Genomic DNA, 23,530 nt, shown 5'->3' on the forward strand with positions numbered 1-23,530 from the left:
TCTGTGAATGCCCATTCACTCAAGGTCCCCTGTGAAGGCCACTAACCCAGAGTTTGGTGAAGTCATCTGTCTAATGAGAATGTGAGATGAAGGCTGGGTGCGGTGGCTCACACCTGTAATCCCAGCACTTTGGGAGGCTGAGATGAGTCGATCAGTTGAGGTCAGGAGTTTGAGACCAGCCTGGCCAACATGGTGAAACCCTGTCTCTACTAAAAATACAAAAATTAGCCAGGCGTGGTGGCGGGTGCCTGTAATCCCAGCTACTTGAGAGGCTGAGGCAAGAGAATTGCTTAAACCCGGGAAGTGGAGGTTGCAGTGAGCCAAGATCATGCCACTGCACTCCAGCCTGGGCGACAGAGCAAGACTTGGTCTCAATAAATAAATAAATAAATAAATAAATAAATAAATAAAATAAAAGTGAGATGAGGTGTCACATGTTTCATCCCTTAACACTGAAGTGAGGACACTGCAAAACCACTTCCACATTTGTCTATTTGTTGGCTTTTAACTATTCAGCAAAATGGTTTAGATCTGGTCTTAGCATGTATTTCTTCTGGCATATTCTAAGGAGATAATAATTATATGTGATTTATAAATATTATCAAGTTGAATATGCATTTTCATATTGTATTAGGGTAGCAAACCCAGTCTGATAGAAGACTGATATAAATGTGCTTGCTAATGGCAGAGTGGAACTGGAACCCTTGTCTTCAGATTACATTGCAAGCATCAAATAGGACAGATTGAGATTGAGCAAGTCCACTTAATGTTTCCAGAATTTTTAACTTTAAGGTTGCCCCTCTTATTTAACATTTGTACCTTCAAAAAGAGGCACCCAACCAGGATGCTCATATTACCTACTACTGCATGTTGATGTTAAAAAGAATGCGCAGTGCTGTGAAGATTTTGAATGACTTATAACACAGGCTGGTAAACTTTTTGTGTAAAGGGCCAGATAAGTAAATATTTTAGGCTTTCTCGACTCTATAGTCTTTGTTACAACTATTCAACTGCTGTTGTAGCTCAGAAGCAACCATAAACAATAAGTCAATGGATGAGCATGGCTGTATTCCAATGAAGCTTTATTTAGGGAAAGTGAAATCTGAATTTCATATTTCACATTACAATTTTTTGATACTTTTTCAATCATTAAAACATGTCAAGACCATCCTTAGAGAGTGGACCACACAGAAAAGGAGGTGGGCTAGATTTGGTCCATGCACCATAGTTTGCCAATCCCTAACTTACCAAGTGGTCTACTTAACAGACAGATCTTCTTTGCCTGTCCTTAAAAATCAGAATGGGAACGAGGGAAAGAAAACAGTGGGAGAAAGATTCAGCAAAGTTTGTCTCTACGATTTCTTACAGCAAGATGGTCAAAAGTGCAGGTAAAAAAATCTTGAATTCTTAGATAAGAGCACCTCAATTAGACTTCTTGTAAAAGCTTCAAGGAAGGATACTCAAAGTTTGTCCATACCATCCCAAATGGTAGAATGTCTGTTTTCCATGGCTGAATAATATTCTACTGTGTGTTTATGTACCACTTTTTAAAAAATTCATCCATCAATGGATAGTTAGGCTGCTTCCATGTCTTGGCTATTCTATTGTGAATACTGTTGCAGGGAACATGGGAGTGCAGTAGCTCTTTGAGACACTGATTTTGTTTCCTTTAGTTAAATATCCAGAAGTGGGATTGCTGTATCATATGGTAGTTCTATCTTTAATTTTCTGAGGAGCTTTCAGACTGTTTTCTCTAATGGCTCTCCCAATTTACATCCCTATCAACAGTGCCCAAGGGTTCCCCTTTTTTTCACATATATCAGACCATCACATTGTACACCTTACATATATACAATTTCATTTATCAATTGTACCTCAATAAAGCTGGGGGGGCGGGGGGAAGAAAGAAAAGATATTCAGCCAACCAAACCAGTTAGGCAGTATTAAAGTTCTATGGAGCCAGAGTCATGAAACTATATTTGTTGTGCACTGTGCTCCTCTCCAATTTTAAAACTACCTCTTATCAAGCAAGTAACATGCTGAATTGTGTTTCTTTGTTTAAACTTGTCTCACCTAGTTGCTTATAAACTCTTCTAGGGTAGCAACCATTTCTTATTTAGCTTTATAGGCTCAGTGCAGAGTCATCCACTTGACACACAATAAATGCTATTTGAATTTACCAGTAACATGAAAACCCATGAGAGATCATAAAGTATAAAGACTTCATAATATTGCCATAAGATCAACCTACAGAATGGGAGAAAATTCTTACAATCTACCCATCTGACAAAGGGCTAATATCCAGAATCTACAAAGAACTTAAACAAATTTACAAGAAAAAATCAAACAACCCCATCAAAAAGTGGGCAAACGATGTGAACAGACACTTCTCAAAAGAAGACATTTATGCAGCCAACAGACACGTGAAAAAATGCTCATCATCACTGGCCATCAGAGAAATGCAAATCAAAACCACAGTGAGATACTATCTCACACCAGTTAGAATGGCCATCATTCAAAAGTCAGGAAACAACAGGTGCTGGAGAGGATGTGGAGAAATAAGAACACTTTTACACTGTTGGTGGGACTGTAAACTAGTTCAACCATTGTGGAAGACAGTGTGGCAATTCCTCAAGGATCTAGAACTAGAAATACCATTTGACCCAGCCATCCCATTACTGGGTATATACCCAAAGGATTATAAATCATGCTGCTATAAAGACACATGCACACATATGTTTATTGTGGCACTATTCACAATAGCAAAGACTTGGAACCAACCCAAATGTCCAGCAATGATAGACTGGATTAAGAAAATGTGGCACATATACACCATGGAATACTATGCAGCCATAAGAAAGGATGAGTTCATGTCCTTTGTAGGGACATGGATGAGGCTGGAAACCATCATTCTGAGCAAACTATCACAAGGACAGAAAACCAAACACTGCATTTTCTCACTTATAGGTGGGAATTGAACAATGAGAACACTTGGACACAGGGTGGGGAACATCACACACTGGGGCCTGTTGTGGGGTGGGGGCAGGCGGAAGGGATAGCATTAGGAGATATACCTAATGTAAATGATGAGTTAATGGGTGCAGCACACCAACATGGCACATGTATACCTATGTGACAAACCTGCACATTGTGCCCATGTACCCTAGAACTTAAAGTATAATAATAATAAAAAAATTGCCATAAGATTTGCATCCCATGAAATAAAGTTGCTTGTTAATGAGAGAATAAAAGTGGGCACTTTCTAAATGATTTTGTTTCAATACTTACCAAATATCTATTATGTGCTACAAATGCCCCCAGTAGTTTTTACTTGTATCACTTATCCCTTATGACCATTGTGTAGTAAATGTGTTGCCTTCTATATTTGTAGATGAAGATCACAAAACAGGTAAATGATGAAGCCAGGATTAGTTAGGACTCAGATCTCCAGATGACACAGCTCAAGCTTTTCCCATTATAACGCAAATCATCTGCAGAAATGCAAAATTACTCACAAAATATGTCAAAACTACCATGGCTATACTGGCTGAACACAGGAAGGAGAAAGAAAAAGTATTAACAATAACGTTATGTTGCAAAATGTGATGGGATAGAACAGTAGTAGCATCCTTTCCGAATTTTTTTCAAAATAAAAGCCTACGAATATTAAAAACAAAGGATCATAGAGTACCCAGAAGGATATAGAGCACAGAAGTCAAGAAAGATATCTACTTTCTTTTGCAATCACTGTGTCACAATCAGAAAACATATTTCCATCATACCTAACTTAGCAAAAGTCCAGACAAAATCACTTATTTGGAGAAACTCAGCATAACTTCAGACACAAGTACTCGAGGAAGCTAGGTAAAAGACGTAATTAAGAAAGGCTCAGAGCTTTGTGGCTGGCCAGTTAAGCAGCTGTCAATCTCCTGGACCCAAAATACAGAGGGAAAAGATGCTAATGGATGCTGCCACATTTTGCTTATTTGAACAAGATACTTAAAATTTCATATTTGAAAAATTGATTTCATTTATTGATTTATTTAACAAACAACTCCTGAGGCTTTACTGTATGCTGGGCACTAGGTTAGATTTTGAAAGAAAGGTGAGATAAATAAATCTGCCTTAAGAAAGGAAGGAGAAAAGTTCTACGGAAGCTTTGAAGCTGGGACAAAGAATTTTGACTGGGGAGTTTAGTGGATGGTTTCGAAGGTACAGGTAAAGAACATCTTCAAATGTCTATTTGAGAAATACTGTTTAAGGTTTTGCCAGACAAACCTCTGAAAAATGGTCACACCTCTTGCTTATCTAATTCTGGTTTCTCTGTCTTCTACAACACACGGAAGAGACAGAGCTATGGTTAACAAATCAAGAAGCAGAACTACATGAGGGAAAGCAGAAACGAAATGGCATAGTCTTCTAGAGAAGCCTTCAGCTTGCAGAAATCATTGTTGTTGATAAAGCTAAAGCTGCTAGCATTTAGTTCAGAAATAAAAAGCAATCCAAAAAAAATGGGGCCAAAGGTGTGTTTTATGATTTGGGAAAAATTCTTCTTATGATTTATTTGGGAAGAATCTTTGGAGAAAGATTCTTCATTTATTTCTCATTTCCTTTTCTGGAAACAAACGTCCTAAGTGACTTTTTTGGCCACTGTGGATTTCACTAGTCCAAAAAACTGAGCAATTTTATTAGAATAACTAAAATGTTGATGATTCCTTCTGAGCTTAATGTTTTGCTGTTTTCCCCAAACTGGCGAAAAGTAAGATATGAGTTTCTTAAGAGTTCAACTGCCTGAGGCTCCATTTATATAAAAAATTAAAAACATTTCAAAGTAAATTCAATTAGTGAATGTGTACTGCCTGAATAGACTATCCTTCTAAATTTAATATACTGAACATGACAATTTTATGAGCAGACCAAGTTAGAGATAATATATTTTTATGTTCCTTAAACTAGCAAAGAGACTTCAGAACCATAAAGAACACTAACAAGGTATTGCATATAAACTTTCTTTTAAAAAAAAGTGTGTGTATTTTTTAAATGTGAGAAGTGCAAGGTTTGTTTTTCTTCATGACTTTAAGGTTCCTAAAGATGTTATCTTAGGCTGGGCACAGTGGCTCACACCTGCAATTCCTGTACTTTGGGAAGCCAAGGTGGGAGGATTGCGTGAGCCTAGGAGTTTGAAGCTGCAGTGAGCTATGATTGTGCCATTGCACCTCAGCCCGGGCAACAGAGCAAGACCCTGACTCAAAAAAGAAAAAACGTTGTCTTCATCTTTCAACAGTATTGCTAATAAAGGGCATTACTGATAAATAATTCACTATATGTGTTGGGGGGGTAGAATGTCGGGGGACAGAGAATGCAGGGAGTGAAGGAAGGGAGAGGGAAGTAAAAGGGAGAGGGAGGGGAGGGAGAAACTACCCTAGTCAACCTTCTAGAGGACCCACTGAGATTAAAAACAGACAGGGAGTCACAGGATAAAAAAATAAAATTTCAAATAACCTGCACTGTTTACTGTAGATCCTAAGAGATTACAAGTGATGCCTTGCTCACTAGTAACAAAGATAAAGATCTAGGAGGAAAGATTGTGTTTATCACCTATAAAATGAGGGTTCTGATGGTTATCCCTTTTGCACTATGGCTTCTGAGGATAAACATGCAGCCTAAGTCGACTGCACTGGAGATTTTGGTTCTTAAAAGGAATGGTATATTTGACTTTAAGGACCTTTCTTGCTGGTACCAGGATTCTGTCCCATCTGTGAATGATATAGTCTGACATCTTTATAGATGTTCCTGAGGTTTACAACCTTTGCAGGCAGAATTCAGAAGTCCAGTTTCGAATGTTCAGTTCTTTTTAACGAAATCCTTTAACCGAAAATACATTCCATGCGTCTTATAGTTTATTCTATAGATTCTCCCCACCACACAAATCACCTAATGCTATTTGTAGAAGAATATAATGAGCAATGCACTGTTTTACTGGGGAAAAAAGTGAATTCCTGTTTGGAACCAATTGCTAAGTCTATTCCACATTAATCCGGATCTTGAGTATCTTGTTGATATAGCTGTTCTCAGGATGAATGTCATAAAAAGACTACAGGAAATTAACATTTATTGAAGACCTACTGTATGTTGGGTTATGGGAAACTTGCATCTGTTTTAGGTATTGAGGTATAATTTACCTGCCATAAAATTTATTGTAAGTAAACAATTCAATGATGTTTAAGAACACTCTCATCACTCTGAGAAGCTCCTTCATATCCTTTGTAATCAATCCCTGCTCCCATCTTCCAGGCCCAAGTAACCTCTTCGCTGCTTCCTGTCTCTATCATGTTGCCTTTTCTAGAAATTTCATATAAACAGAATCATAAAATACATAGTCTCTTGTGTCTAGCTTCTGTCCACGTAACATTTTTTGGATTCCTCAGTGCTGTTAAATGTATCAGTAGCTCATTCTTTTTCATTGCTGAGTAGTACTCCATTGCATGGATATGCCATATTTTATTTATCCATCCATTTTATGTGAAGGTAGGATAGGTCAGATGGCAAGTGTACGTTTAACTTATAAACAAATGCCAAACTGCTCCAAAGTGGCTATGCTATTTTACATTCCAATCAGCGATGTATAAGATTCCAGTTTGTCTACATACTTTCCAACACTTTGATACTATCAGCTTTCTTAATTTTAGCCAAGCTAGCTAGTGGTCGGGGAGTAGAATCTTATTATTGTCTTAATTTATATTTCCCAAGTGGTAAATCAAGTGAACATCTTTTCATGTGCTTATTTGCCATTTGTATATCTATCGTCTTTGGTAAGGTGTCTATTCAAATCTTGTGCTCATTTTAAACTGAATTGCTTATCTTCTTATTGTTGAGTTGTAAGATTTCTTTAAATATTTTGGTTAAAGCCCTTTGTTAGATAATTAATTTGCAAATATTTGCTTCTAGTCTGTTGCTTGCCTTTTCATTTTCTTAATGGTGTCTTCTTTTTTCTTTCAGTTGTCCATAACTTTTGCATCATACATAAAATTTTTTTCCCTAACCCACGATGATATAATCTTCTATTATTCTTCTAAAAGTTTTATAGTTTTAGCTCACATATTTAAGCTTATGGTCCATTTTGATTGTTTTTTGTGTGTGTGTAGAGAGTGCTGTAAAGGTCTAGGGTCATAATTTGCATACACAAATCCAATTGTTTCAGCACCATTTAAAAAAAAATCATCCTTTCCCTATTACCTTAACACCTTTTATGAAAATCAACTGACCACATATATAAGGGTTTATTTCTTGACTTTTGCTTCTGCACTACTGATCTATGCATCTATCTTATGTCAATTTACAGTGAGTTTTGAAATCAAGATGAGTGAATCCTCTGATTTTGTTGTTTCTCCACACTAGGCTATTCTATAGGTCATTTGCATTTCCATATAAATTTTAGGGCCAGTTTGTCACTTTTTACCCCCCAAAAAGCCTACTGGGATTTTGATAGAGATTATGCTGAATCTGTATATGATTATGAAAAGAATTACCAATATTGAGTCTCCTAATTAATAAACATGGTATATATTGCATTAAGTTAGTTTTATTTATTTCTCTCAGCATTATGAAAACTATAGTTTTCAATGTATAGTTCAATGTATAGTTCTCATGTTAAATGTATTCTTAAGACTTTTATTCTTTTTGATGTTACTGTACATGAAATTGATCTTCTTAAAATTTCATTTTCTGGTTGTCCATTACTAGTATACAGAAACATAATTGATTTTTGTATATTGATTTTATATCTTGCAATCTTGCTAAGCTCGTTCATGTTCTAGTAGCTTTTGTTTTTGTAGATTTGTGGATTTTCTACCTATAAAAATCAAATTGTCTATAAATAAAAAGTTGTGTTTCTTCCTTTCCAATTCTCATGCCTTTAATTTCTTGTTTTAGCCTTACGGTCTTTGACTTTTATATTTGAATTGTCAGCGTAATTCTGTTTAGTATATTGTACACTGACACCCCTGTTCCTCTCTCATGAACCCTGAAATCAGGTGTTTGTATATCTTCCCCCTAACAAATGACCATTTTTAGCCAGCAAGTAATTCCACTGGCTGTCAGCCAAAAATTCAGTTTCAATAGCACTGCCATCTTTACTTACAAAACAGTGTTTGGACAATTATTTCAAAAATTCAAATTGCATTTTGTACTCATCATGTAGGGAAAAAAGATTAGAAAATGGGAAAAAAAGTACTGCTATCTCAGTAATAAGCATAAGTCTCATAAAGCTAACAATTGAGACAAACATGAAAATCATTAGGCATGCTGAAAGTCGCAATTCTTTAGCCTCAATTAGGTGCTCATTGGACTTAATAAACTGGTCAACCATGAGGAAGAGAAAAAAATTAAAGAATCTAATATGGCATAGTGAAAATATTACATTAAAGACTGTGGCTAAACTAAGAAATGAGACAGACAGCAATACAATAATAGTGGAGGACTTCAATACTCCACTAACAGCACTACACAGGTCATCAAGACAGAAAGTCAACAAAAGAACAATGGATTTAAACTATACCTTGGAAAAAATGGGCTTAACAGATACATACAGAACATTCCATCCAACAACCACAGAATACACATTCTATTCAACAGTGCAGGGAACTTTCTCCAAGGTAGACTATGATGAGCCATAGAACGAGCCTCAATAAATTAAGAAAATTGAAATTGTATCAAGCAGTCTCTCAGACCACAGTGGAATAAAACTGGAAATCAACTCCAAAAAGGAACCTTCAAAACTATGCAAATACACAGAAATTAAATAACCTGCTCCTGAATGAGCATTGGGTCAAAAATGAAATCAAGATGAAAATTAAATAATTCTTCGAACCAAACGACAATAATGACATCACCTATCAAAACCTCTGGGATACAGCAAAGGCAGTGTTAAGAAGAAAGTTCATAGTCCTAAACACCTATATCAAAAAGACTCAAAGAGCACAAACTGACATTCTAAGGTCACACCTCAGGAACTAGAGAAACAAGAACAAACCAAACACAAACCCAGCAGAAGAAAGGAAATAACCAAGATCAGAGTAGAACTAAATGAAATTGAAACAAGCAAACAAAAAACAATACAAAATATAAATGAAACAAGAGCAGTTCTTTGAAGAGATAAAATTGATAGACCATTAGCAAGATTAACCAAGAAAAGGAGAGAAAATCCAAATAACCTCATTAAGAAATGAAATGGCAGATATTACAACTGACACCACAGAAATACAAAAGATCATTCAAGGCTACTATGAACACCTTTACGCACATAAACTAGAAAACCTAGCAGAGATGGATAAATTCCTGGAAAAATACAACCCTCCTAGCCTAAATCAGGAAGAATTAGATACCCTGAACAGACCAATAACAAGTAGTGAGATTGAAATGGTAATTTAAAAATTACCAACAAAAAAGTCCAGGACCAGATGCATTCACAGTAGAATTCTACCAGAAATGGTACTCAAAGGATTGGTAGCATTCCTTTTGACACTATCCCACAAGATAGAGAAAGAGGGAACCCTCCCTAATTCATTCTGGGAAGCCAGCATCACCCTAATACCAAAACCAGCAAAGGACATAACCAAAAAAGAAAACTACAGACCGATACCCCTCATGAACACAGACACTAAAATCCTTAACAAAATACTAGCTAACCAAATTCAACGACAGATCAAAAAGATAATCCACCATGATCAAGTGGGTTTCATACCAGGGATGCAGGGATGGTTTAACATACACGAGTCAATAAATGTGATACACCACAAAAACAGAATTTAAAACAGAAATCACATGATCATCTCAATAGATGCAGAAAAAGCATTGGACAATATCCAGGATTGCTTTATGATTAAAACTCCCAGCAAAATTGGCATACAAAGGACATAGCTTAATGTAATAAAAGCCACCTATGACAAACCCACAGCCAACGTAATACTGAATGGGGAAAAGTTGAAAGCTGTTCCTCTGAGAACTGGAACAAGACAAGGATGCCCACTCTCACCACTCCTCTTCAACACAATACTGGAAGTCCTTGCCAAAACAATCAGACAAGAGAAAGAAATAAAGGTTATCCAAAATTGGTAAAGAGGGAGTCAAACCATCATTGGTTGCTGATGATATGATTATTTACTTCAAAAACCCTAAGGACTCCTCCAGAAATCTCCTAGAACTGATAAAGGAATTCAGCAACGTTTCCAGATACAAGATTAATGTACACAAATCAGTAGCTCTTCTATACATCAACAGCGACCAGTGGAGAATCAAATCAAGAACTCAACCCCTTTTAAAATAGCCTCAAAAAAATAAAGTACTTAGGAATATACCTAACAAAGGAGGCAAAAGACCTCTACAAGGAAAACTACAAAACACTGCTGAAAGAAATCACAGACGACACAAACAAATGGAAACACATCCCATGCTCATGGATGGGTAGAGTGAAAATGACCATACTGCCAGAAGCAATCTACAAATTTAATGCAATCTGCATCAAAATACCACCATCATTCTTCACAGAATTAGAAAAAACAATTCTAAAGTTCAAATGGAACCAAAAAAGAGCCCAGATAGCTAAAGCAAGACTAAGCAAAAATAATAACTCTGGAGACATCACTGATATGGTTCAACTCTGTGTCCCCACCCAAATCTCATCTTGAATTGTACTCCCATAATTCCCATGTGTTGTGGGAGGGGCCTGGTGGGAGATAATTGAATCATGGGGACAGTTTCCCCCATACTGTTCTCATGGTAGTGAATAAGTCTCATGAGATCTAATGGTTTACCAGGGGTTTCCGCTTTTGTGTCTTCCTCCTTCTCTTTCTGCCTGTTGTCATCCATGTAAAACGGGACTTTCTCCTCCTTGCCTTCCGCCATGATTGTGAGGCTTCCCCAGCCACCTGGAACTATAAGTCCAATTAAACCTCTTTCTTTTGTAAATTGCCCAGTCTCAGGTACGTCTTTATCAGTAGTGTGAAAACAGACTACTACAATCACACTGTCTGATTTCAAACTGTACTCTGCTGTTTCTCAACAAAACAGCATAGTACTGGTATAAAAATAGGCATATATACCAATGGAACAGAATAGAGAACCCAGAAATATACCCAAATACTTACAGCCAATTGATCTTTGGCAAAGCAAACAAAACATGAAGTGGGGAAAGGACACCCTTTTCAACAAACGGTGCTGGGATAACTGGCTAGCCACATGTAGGAGAATGAAACTGGATCCTCATCTCTCACTTTATACAAAAATCAACTCAAGATGGATTAAGGGCTTAAATCTAAGACCTGAAACTATAAAAATTCTAGAAGATAACATTGGAAAAACCCTTCTAGACACTGGCTTAGGCAAGGACTTCATGACCAAGAACCCAAAAGCAAATGCAATAAATACAAAGATAAATAATTGGGACTTAATTAAACTAAAGAGCTTTTGCACGGCAGAAAGAATAGTTAGCAGAGTAAACAGACAACCCACAGAGTGGGAGAAAATCTTCACAATCTATATAACTGACAAAGGACTAATATCAGAATCTACAAAGAAATCAAACAAATCAGTAAGAAAAAAACAATCTCATGAAAAAGTGGGCTAAGGACATGAATAGACAGTTCTCAAAAGAAGAGATACAAATGGCCAACAGACATATGAAAAAATGCTCAGCATCACTAATGATCAGGGAAATGCAAATTTAAAACCACAATGCAATACCACCTTACTTATGCAAAAATGGCCATAATAAAAAAATTTTAAAAACCCAGTAGATATTCGCATGGATGCAATGAAGAGGGAACACTTCTACACTGCTGGTGGGATATAAACTAGTACAGCCATTACGGAAAACAGTGTGGTGATTCCTTAAAGAACTAAAAGTAGAACTACCATTTGGTCCAGCAATTCCACTACTGGGTATCTACCCAGAGGAGAAGTCATTATTTGAAAAAGATACTTGCACATGCATGTTTATAGCAGCACAATTCACAATTGCAAAATCATGGAACCAACCCAAATGCCCATCAGTCAACGAGTGGATAAAGAAACTGTGATTATCTATCTATCTATCTATCTATCTATCTATCTATCTATCTATATCTGATGGAATACTACTCAGCCATAAAAAGGAATGTATTGATGGCATGTGCAGCGACCTGGATGAAATTGGAGACTAGTATTCTAAGTGAAGTAACTCAGGGATGGAAAACCAAACATTGTATGTTCTCACTGATATGTGGGAGCTAAGCTATCAGGACGAAAAAGCCTAAGAATAATACAATGGACTTTGGGGACTTGGAAGGAAGGGTGGGAGGGGGGCAAGGGATAAAAGACTACAAATAGGGTGCAGTGTATACTGCTGGGGTGATGGGTGCACCAAAATCTCACAAATCACCACTAAAGAAATTACTCATGTAACCAAATACCACTTGTATCCCAATACTCAATAGAAAAATAATTTTAAAAAAAGACTGTCTAAGATGCAAAGTATAATTAGTGATTTTGTAATATGTTTTAGGTCTTTGGGAACACAGCTGCCATTATGATAGGTACATCTATTATTATATTTGAACACAATTCAATTAACAGATATTCTAAGGAATGTATTGGGTCTCAAAGTGGGGGAAATACAGGACTTCATTTAATCTTACAAAACTTCTGAGAAAGGTGTAACAATTCCCATTTACAAATTGGAAAAAAGACCCAGAAATTTCAGTAACTTGTTGAAGTATGCACAGTAAATGGTGGAGACAAGATTAAAACCCAGATCTTTTTGGTTCAAAAGCTCTTAACTGGGCCCTACGTTCCTGAGCAACTCATTTCCATGATCCATACCTCAAAGCCTCAGCCTTCCGCCCACTGCTGAGGAACCCTCTGATTCTATGGTTTCTAACATTTTCTGGATTTCCCCAGTGATTTACAAGCTACTGTGCAACAACTAGAGAAGAAACTTCTTCCTGATTTGTTCTGTCTGAAAATATCAGCCTGGAGGCTTAAACACTGTAATAAAAAGGTCTGAGGTAGTTACGTAAATAAGATACATGTGAATAATTATAGAAAGCTTGGTTTGAAAAAGATGAGTAATTTACCCTTAAGTTTGGGGAAGAAATGCCCAGGAAGTTTGAATAAGAAAGGATACGAAAAATTTTAAGTGAGGTAATTCAAGCTTTTCTTCTTTGCTTCATTTTTTCGGGCAGACATATTGGAAAATAAATGCATTCCAAAGCAGAGAAGTTACCATTAAACTGGTCCATTGTGGACAGGTGACAAAGCTCAGCCTTTTCTCTCAACACCCCACAGAGCAATTCTAACCCGTGGGTGCAGATGATTCAGACTAAACTCTTCATAATGTGGGTTTGTAAGGCCAGAAAAGAAGGGCCATATTTCTACTCATGAGGATACAGAGCAAGGAAAAAGCAAACAATATCAAAAGTGCTTCTCCTTGTGCCTTCAGTAAATACGCAGTAGATATTTTGGACTCGTTAGCTAATTAAAAAGCATTTTGATAGGCTCTTGTCATTAAACAAACGCTAATTATAGCTCCTCCTGTACTCTGGGCAATACACAAAACCAGAAATGATCATCTCAGTTCATGAGATGCCAGATGAGCCCTGTGCAGAGTGAGGAAGTCGTCCGTGTGATTTCTACCCTCTGATTGGCAAACCTCTGGAAGAGAATTTTTTTTCACAAATCCTCTATTTTATGTCCTGTACTGATGTATTCATTCTCGAGTCTCCTTCCCCCCAAAACATATATTTTACAATCCTTATAATGTTCAGACATACTGGGTAATGCCTTGACAAATCTTTGCAGTTCACAAAATATTGGAAACCACCTATACGATTGAGAAACACAGAGGTAATTCTATCAGAATAGGGGTTGGCAACTCTTGGCCCACAGCCTGTTGCCTGTTTTTGTAAATAAACTTTTACTGGAACACAGCCGTATTGGCTCATTTATGTATTGTCAATGGCTGTTTTCTTTCTTTTTTTGAGACGGGGTCTCACTCTGTCGCCCATGCTCCAGTGCAGTGGTGCTATCTCACCTCACTGCAACCTCCACCTCCCAGGCTCAAGTGATCCTCCCTCCTCAGCCTCCCAAGTAGTTGGGACCACAGGTGCACACCACCATGCTTGGCTAATCTTTTGTATTTTTTGTAGAGATGGGGTTTCGCCATGTTGCCCAGGCTGGTCTTGAACTCCAGCATGGCTGCTTTCTTAACTGCCACAAAGACTACATTTTAGGCCTGCAAAGGCTAAAATATTTACTCTCTGGTCCTTTATAGAAACTGCCAAACCTTGTGATTTAAAATGTATTAATATTTCAAATAATATAGCAAAAGACTTCTTTTAGAATAAGCTTTAAAAAATGCAAGGTATCATGTTTTATGTATAGTATAATCACAATTATGTAAAACAAATGAAAGTGGGTCTAGAGAGCACACCAGAAATGTTCAGCATTTGAACTGGTGTGGTAGAATTATGGGTGATTTCCTTTCCACCCAGCCTGTGTTTCGCAATTTTTAAAAATGACCTTACGTTTCTAATAGAAGAAACTAGACCTCACTTTAAAAGCTCTTTGAGTTCACATCTCCATCTGGTACACAGTGGGCATGACTAAATGCAGTGGTGTCTCCCCCTTGGCCCCTCCCCACAAGTGTGCTGAGGCGGGAGCAGGAAGTCCTGGTAAGTACCTTATGCTCATCCCGAAGGTGGCTGTCCAGTTCCTCCGTGTGCTTGGTCTCATAGTAGCAGAGCTGGCATTTGTAAGGTTTCAGTTCATTGTGCTTTTCTATATGTTGCTGGAGGCTCTCATCACTGGAGCAGGTGAAGGTACACTTATCACAGCGGAAAACTACTCCCTGCAAGTATTTGGACAGTTTGGACCGGCAAACTTCAATGGGGACAACGCGCTCTTCTGTGGAAACAAATTGAATGGAAAGATGGGAATTTTTACTGATGGCAAAGCAGAAGTTCTTTCTTTGGAATATAAGAAGAAACTCACCCAGTCTTGCTGCTCCTCATGGATCTGGTTCCTTGAACTGACACACATGCACACTGCTCCTCCCCTAACCCCCAAACAACATATTCCTCAGGAATGAGTGGGTGTTTTTAAGACCAAAAGCTCTTTGTGTACTTAATACCCAGAATGACCTATAAATAAACGTGGGGCGGGCTAGTAGGTGCTTGCTAATTCCTGAATGGAGGTGATTAAGAGGGAGGAATGGAAGTAGCTGCAATTTTTACCAACATTAATGATTACTGACAACAACCATTAGCATGCCTTCCTTCCTCAGCAAGTGTAACTGAGGCTGGACTTACAGATGTCTTTAATGGGGAAAGAAACTGACATTCACCAGGCACCTATGTGCTGGTACCTTTCTATCAGCAACTTTATGAAGCTGGAGTTACTCTCATTTTTACAAATAAGTACAAATGGGCAACAGAGTCTTTAAGTAACTCTCCAAAGGTAATAGACATTGCAGTTGGCAAAGCAGAGATGTGAAACCAGGTCTGCTTAACTGTAAATCTATTATTTCTCACTATTTCCAATTGCATTCTCATTTCCCCTTCTAAAGTATTCTCAAAGAGACTCTTCCCTCCTTTTGAAACTAAGGGGATTTCTCATCTAATATCAAGTCTGAAAGCAAACCTGTACACTTTCATTCACTAAAACTCCAACTATGAAGAGCTCACAAATGAAATGACTGCAGCCAACAATCGGGGGAGGTGGGGTTGTGCAGGAGACAGGGAGGATTTGTGCCTTTTTAGACAGTCTGTAATCTGATTGTCAGATGGAAAAAATAAGAGAGAGAGAGGATTTGGGTGCTTTTCCCGTTAACATACCAAATGCTGTAGGGCTGGAAATGCGCGTGCTTGTTTATTTTGCACTCTCTCACCCTTGTGTTTAACTGCTCAAATTAAATTTCACACCAGTCTGCCCAGAGTATCAGCGCACACGCCAGATATCCATAACTGGGATAAAATTAAAATCTGTGCTATTTATGCAAGAATCAAATATAGAAAGTGTTTTCATGCTGTGTCTGGATTTCAGAAGACTCAGAAAGTTTACAAATGGACGCACACAACATATACTTATATTATTTAGAAACAGCAATGTATTATTAAGTCAAGAAAGCATGATTTATTCCCAGAGTCACTGAATAGCAACGTTTCCAGGGCATTGGTATGTTGTGCACCGATGCGACTCACTCTTTAGAGTCCTCCCTTTGTTGCTGGCCAGCGTGCAGGCCCTAGGGAATTTTCCCCACCCAATGTCATGCCTTAGTCTCAACCACAACACTCTGATTGTAGGGCAGTCACTGCCTTGGGAGTCATTGAATGCAGCGATTAATCGGCCAGCAAAATGCTGGGCAGAGGAAGCGTGGAAGGTGGTATCTGCAACATACTCCCTGGAGCTCTAATGCATGTTATTTTCCCTATACAAAGAATCAGTTGCTTATTTAGAAATATAAATATTTTTAAACCCAAGTATAGCAGACAGCTAAGAAACACATGATTATAATGTAATCCACACATTTTTTTAGAATAGCAACTGTTTAAGTCCTCTAACCATTCAGTTGTATGGTTTGGTGTAAACGGAGAAAAAAATGCTTTGGCATAAACTAGTAAATCTTAAGGAGCTCATGCTAGGATATTCTATTCTTGTAACTCAAGGTTTCTAAAAAGTAGTGTTATTGAAATTTTGGGACAGGATAATTCCTTGCTGTGGGGGGCCAGCCTGTGCATTGTAGGATGTTTAGCAATAACTGTGGCCTCTATCCACTAGGTGTCAAAAGCACCCCCTTCTCTCCAGCTGTGACAACCAAAAATGCCTGGAGACTAACACACTCTGGGGAGGCAAAATTGACCTCAGTTGAGAATCACTGCTCTAAGCAAAGTGCCAGGCATTAACTGCAACTACGCTGGGTAAGGCACTCATGGATAGAACCCATGAACAAGCTAGTGTCCACAGCAAGAGATGGCGCATGCAGGCTGAACCAGGGGGAACTGCCCCCATGCTGGGGATATGCCTTTAGACCTTAGGAGTTCAAGGGCAGTGTTGACATGAACTTTACTGACATCTTCCTTGGGACTGCATCCCCCTTGCTCTCTCTACATTTTTGTTCCTCATTTATATGTTATCATCTCTACTGTTTCTACTTTCATTCTTTGGCTTTGCCCTGTCCTGCCTGCCTTGGTTCTGTTGACCTCTGCGGCGATGAAGAACAGCCCAGTATCATTTTTCATATAATGATGTCCCACATGCCTCAAAGAGAGTCATTCAGTGACTCTCCAGTCTTCACTTCTCCACAATTAATAATCAGTTCTTTCAAACTTTTTTATGAGTCTCCTTTTCAATTCCTCTACCACTTAGGTTGGTTTTCTTTGCAGTTTCCAATTTCACTATGTGTATCCAAGTGAATTTTACACAAAGTCATGAACAGTCAGAATAATACCCTGAAGTTCAAGTAATTATTCATGTGAACACCACTGCAGTCTATTAAGTGCTCGCTATGGTTCAAGCACCGTTAGGTGTTCTGCCCTTGACATAACTTTTTATTCTCTAACACCCTGCAAAGTCAGTTCTATTTTCTTCGTTTTGTTGATGTGCAAACTGAGAACTGATCAATTAAGCTACTTCCTCAAAGTCACACCTCTGGTTCAGCACAAAGTTGTGACCTGGGAACACAGGTCTTCTGATCTCTGCCAGGGCCCTCCTCTTGCACCCCTGATAAGAACTCTCCAGTCTGTATGTGTGTGTGCTTATTAGCCTTTCATTCATAATATTTAAAAAATGCAAAAGCTACAGATTTCTAAGGTAACCCTTTATATCTGAATGTCTTTCAAGCACCTTCTACATTTGAGGAAAGGGTCAAATCCCTGCCGAACTTAATCTGAAATCTAGAACTTCCCATTTCCAAACTAAGACATTGCCAGTCTACCAAATCTCTTAATTATGTGAGTTTTTACTGAGATATTAATTTTAGAAAAAATTTAGCTTTTTCCCCTTTCTAAAAGCATGGTTAACATGACCAAGATAAAAATAAAAAAAGACAGACTTTAAAAGGTGGGCAAATGACTGACAGTGTTTTCTGAATGAGGTCATTCATTCTTGAGGCAAATGAAAGACATAAAAGTTAAAAACTGGAATGGTTCCAGGTATAGACTGGGCTCTGCCTTGGTTACAGAAGCTCAGTGCTCAGGGCTTTTTCTATGGGGGCAGTGACAACTGTGGGTCTTTTTGACTTCACACCTCTCAAAATTACCTTGGGTGAAAACTCAAGGCCTGAATCACACTCATTGTGACTCAGCTTCTAGCACTGGCTGCAAAAATATTATGACTTCACCAGTTCAACTACAAGATGGATTGTGTCTCTCATCTCCTCCTACTCAAAAGATGCTTGGTGCTGCAGCAGGACATAAAACCGAAGAGGCTGGGCCCGAGAGTAACGTCACATTGAAGCACATGTGTACTAAGGTGCAACAAGAGCTGAGAATAGCATGCTTTCAAGCTTCCATGGAGGTCAGTGGAAAATTCTGCACAGCTGCAATACAGAGGGTTCACTTCTGCTCAAATTGGCGAGAAACCACACCACTGCAGAGCCCAGATTCATCTAGCAAAAATCCTTCCTGAAAGGCACACCACGACATAGGAGGGTTTCCTTCCCAGAACATGCCAAGTCTACATGAAGCAATGAGACTGGAAGTTCTTCACTCCACCAAAACTTTGCGTGCAAATTGCCACTCTAGAGGACTGAGTCCTTCTTTGCCCCAAAGCAAAGAAGTGACAAAGTCTGAGTATTAGAGAAAGCTGTGAAGAAAATAACACTATTTTTATATCAATCATCCCAAAACATAGCCATAAATAGACAAACATAAACACAAGCAAAACACTTCCTGGTAGGAAGTATGAGGTTTTGATGTTAGCCAGGCTGCCATCCTCAAGCTAGAAGGAACTGGAAATGGTACCTCTAATTCTATCAGGCAAAGGTATTTGGAGAAGTTGAAAGGAAACATGTAATTTCACTGAATAAAGTTAAAGCTTGGCAATCTCACTGTAGACTTTATTCTCAAGAAAAATGACACTGATCAGATAAATTAGGGGAGATTAGTTCCGTTCCCAAGGCTCCCACTTGCAAGGCTCAGTTAAATTCAGCATTTGTCTATGTATTGGGAAACAGAAACTAAGTTAATATGCCAATTAAAGACGCATAGCAGTGATTACATGGTTCCAAAATTACAATGTAAATATTTGACAAAACTCTGTTTCATCCCTAAAATCTGTGGCCAGTTTTTAAGGCTCATTATGGATGTGCAAGATACATATATATGGGCAAAGCTAAGCATGAAACATTGTGCTTCCAATGGTGATCAACTCAATAGGAATACCCTCATAAAACTATTTATTCACCTGTTTTTTAGTCTCTCTTCTCATTCAAGTTCAAATTCCTTCAGTGCAGAAACCTTGCCTGACTCTTCATGGCTGTATCCCTACAGCTTAAAACAATGCTAGCGCTGTCTCCTCCAGCTGCCCAAGATGCCAAAAGAAAAAAAGGCCAAGGGGAAGAAGATGGCCTTGGCTCCTGCTGTCATGAAAAAGTAGGAGGCCAAGAGGGTGGTGAATCCCCTGTTCGAGAAAAGGCTTAAGAATGTTGGCATAAGACAGGACCTCCAGCCCCAAAGGGACCTTAGTCCCTTTGTCAAATATTCTCACTACTTCTGGCTATAGTAGTAAAGGGCTACCCTACAAGCAGCTCAAAATGACTCCCGTGATTAACCAGTTCACCCATGACTTGGACCCCTAACAGCTACTCAACTGCTTAAGCTGGCTAGAGACAAAGCAAGAGAAGAAGATTGTTGGCCTGCATTGAGAAGAAAGCTGCCAGCAAAGGGAATGTCCCCACGAAGAGGCCACCTGTCCTTCCAGCAGGAGTTAATACTCTTACCACCTCGGTAGAGAACAAGAAAGCTCAGCCGACGGTGACTGCACATGATGTGGATCCCATGGAGCTGGCTGTCTTCCTGCTTGCCCAGAGTCCTAAGAAGGGAGTCCCCTATTGTATTGTCAAGGGGATGGCCAAAATAGGGTGTCTAGTCCACAGGGAGATCTGCACTACTGTTGCCTTCACACACGTTAACTTGGAAGACAAAGGTGCTTTGGCTAAGCTGGTAGAAGCCATCAGGACCAATTACAATGAAAGATATGATGAGATCCCATATCACTGAGGAGGCAAGATCCTTAGTCCAAAATCTGTGGCTTGTGTTGCCAAGCTGTGAAAGGCAGAAGCTAAAAAACTTGCCACTAAACTGGGCTAAATGTACACTGTTCGGTTTTCTGTACATAAAAATAATAAAAAATCTCCTTCAAAAAGCCAAAAGCAAAATAATGCTGGCATATAGTGGGTGTTCAATAAGTATTTGTTGCATGAATGAAAACCTACCGAAAGTCCTACCACTGACTTCATCCTTGAAACAGAAGTTCAGGGCTTATTTTTTCCCTAGTTAAACTCATCAAATCATGGTCAATCTCATCAAATGTTGATCTGACCTAAGTTCACGGTTCCTGAATGAGATGGGTCTACCAATCCTTTGCTTCAACCTTTGCTAAATTAGTATTCAATAAGTGTCTCATCAGTAGCCTGATCAGAATTTGTCCTGGTTTCCCATCTGTCTACTGACTAAAGTTCCAACTTCTATATTAGTATCCAGGCACTTCATACTTTGGCCAGAACATACTTCTCTGGTATGCTTCCTATTCTCTTCAGGACCCCGGAAATGTCTAATAACATTCTGCAAACACGTCTTGCTTCCACTGACCTCAGTGGTTTATTAAATTGTCTCTTCCCTCATGTAGTGTGTTGAAGAGTGTCCCCCATAAACTTAAGTCTACCTGGAACCCCAGACTTTATTGGGACATAGGTTCTTTGCAGACGGCAATCAGTTAAGGCCACACTAGATTAGGGTGGGCCCTAAACCCAATGACTAATGTTCTTATAAGAAGAAAAGAGGGCAAAAAGAGATACACATAGAGAAGAAGGCCATATGAAGATGGAGACAAAGATGAGACTGATGCAGCTATAAGCCAAGTAGCGTCAAGGAACCCTGGGAGCCATCAGAAGCTAGGAAGAGGCAAATAAGGATCCTTCTCTTGTGCCTTCAGAGGAAACACAGCTCTGCCAACACCTTGATTTCAGAGTTCTAGCTTCCAGAACTGTGAGAGAATGTATTTCTATTGTTTTAATCTACACAGTTGGTGGTCACTTGTTACAATAGTCCTTGCGAACTAATATGCCCTGCCTTAAGTCTTCTCTGCCTGTTGAAATGTTGTCATGGCTCAGTTTGAAAGCCACCCCTCTCTACTACAAACAGAAATAAACCTAGATACCCATCACTCACTGTCTTGTCTACACTACGCACATGCTCATCTCTGAGGAGAGTGGGTACTGGGTCTTATGTTCCCCATTTTGCCCAAAGAACCAAGCATAATGTGGCACGTAACAAGCAAATAATGAATGTTTGCTGAACACATGAGTAAACATCATACTCTCTTTTGCTGTGGCCAACATAAATCCCTGATTAGTTCATATTCAGATTTCCCATGAACGAAGTAGATTCTCTCCCTTCTTAAATATATCAATTTATACCGACAAAAAGCAATGGAAACTCTATTTCTGCCAGCAGTAGCTCTGTCTCTGGGCCAGTTCAGAAGTTGGTTTTCTTGCTTTTCATCCCACATACTTTAATTAACTAAGACCTCAGAAAGATCTTGTACTGTGGACCTGAGAGACCAAGGATGTCATGAGTAGAGCAGGAAGAGGACAGATGCAGAAGGAGCCACATCTTGTTACTTTGAGAGCAGCCCCAACTCAAAATTGCAAGGCAGACATGCAGCTCTGTCTCTCGACTTGTCAAAGTCAGCTTCCTACTGAGCTGCCATTTTGAGTAGAGATGGACACCAAAGCCAGGCCAGGACACAGATGGTATACAAGGCTGTCCTGAGGCACTCCGCTGCCTGTGGATCCGTGGACTTCCCCTCTGACCTCCTCTGATAATTCTATCTTTGAACCCAGCTGCCACAGCTACTACAACACTCGACAGGGTGACATTACCTCTCTCAGGGTGAGAGAGTGATGCCTGGTGGGTAAAGGCAAGAGCTGTGGGTCACACAAGCCTGGGTTTAAATCCCAGCTGGACTACTTACTAGATATTTCATGTTCCTCAAGTTGTTAGCCTTTCCGAATCCATTTATTTCCTCATCATGGGGGATAACAGTCATCCACCACATAGGGTTTTGCGAGAATTCTATAAAATGACATACTGTAAAGCACTTAGTATAGTACCAGCTAGGCAAGCAACCGGCAACAGTAACCATTGTTGTTATTATTGTTAATATTGTTATTATTACTATTAATCCTCAAATGCTCATGTTCATTTCCGATGGATGTTTTCTGACCTTGATAAGGACTCTGAAAATGATCTTTACAAGTAAACAGAAGAGACCACAAATAACCAGTGACAGGTAATGCGATGAGACATGGGATCAAAAGACTGCGACTGACTGCTTACCAGTGGGTGACTTTGAGTGAGTGATTCCAGCTCTCATGGGCCCTGCAAAACTTACTATTGCATTTATGGTGGGCACAATATGCACTACGTCATACACTGTCCCCTTCAGGAAAACCTGCTAGACAAATTCCTCTAGGTTTCAGTGTCTAGGATTCCTGAAAATTTCCTGAACAACATTTCAAAAAAGTCTAACAAGCACTTGAAATCTGGTTGCTTCGTGGTTTTCTTTTCTACCATGGTAGGCAAGGAATCTCAGGGCCAAATCTGCAGCCCACTGTGAACAAGTGCATGGCACCTCATGGTATCCACTGGGTATCCAAACTCTCAGCTAGCTTTTTCATACTTAGAGGTGAAATTTCCACTAGTTTCTTCTTATTTTGCATTTACCCCAATTTCCTCATTTGTTTTTAAACCTATAGTTCTGCACACACGTCTTTAAGATATCTTAAAACCTTTGTGAAATGAAGTATATGGCAAATAAGTACATTAAGTTATTAAAAAAAAGTAGTTTGTCTCAATCTCAAGTTTCACAGGCATACAACAGGAATACAGTAATAGTATCCTTCACAATGTTGCTGGAAGATGAAGTGACCGTGTGTGTAAGCGGCACTTTGTTGAGGGTAGAACGCTATGGGAGTATTTGTGGTCGTAGTGTTTAATCTCTCTTTGCTTCCCCCTTTCTTGTGTTCTCAGCTCAGGGAGGGAAAGTCATTGAGCTTGTTAGGCATCAAAGCTCTGTTCCTGCCAGGCAGCAATATGGGAAAAGAAAGGAACCAACCACAGAAAGTGAAGACTCGCCGGGTCTGCTCGGCAGCAGCCCTGCTGATGGCCCCTTACCAAGCTGTGATAGGGCACAGAGCCACCGCGACACATGGGCTGGGGGACCGGAAGCCAGGTGACTGAGGCAGAACACCAGGCAGGACCACTCGGGCCAAGAATTC

At 39.1% G+C, this 23,530-nt stretch overlaps 1 protein-coding gene and 1 pseudogene across 6 annotated transcripts in view; one reads left to right on the forward strand and one right to left on the reverse strand.

The window, feature by feature from the left end:
- Window positions 1–23,530, reverse strand: part of ZNF462 (zinc finger protein 462) — a 150,295-nt gene that overhangs the window by 14,611 nt on the left and 112,154 nt on the right. For all 6 annotated transcript variants that reach the window (XM_003260323.4, XM_030825355.1, XM_030825235.1 and 3 more), the window contains one exon: window positions 14,714–14,937. In XM_003260323.4, coding sequence (XP_003260371.2) covers window positions 14,714–14,937 — 224 coding nt within the window. The remainder of the gene's footprint in view (window positions 1–14,713; window positions 14,938–23,530) is intronic.
- LOC101177495 lies at window positions 19,561–20,339 on the forward strand (annotated as a pseudogene).

Source organism: Nomascus leucogenys, chromosome 1a (genome assembly GCF_006542625.1).
Source record: "Nomascus leucogenys isolate Asia chromosome 1a, Asia_NLE_v1, whole genome shotgun sequence".
Taxonomy (NCBI): domain Eukaryota; kingdom Metazoa; phylum Chordata; class Mammalia; order Primates; family Hylobatidae; genus Nomascus; species Nomascus leucogenys.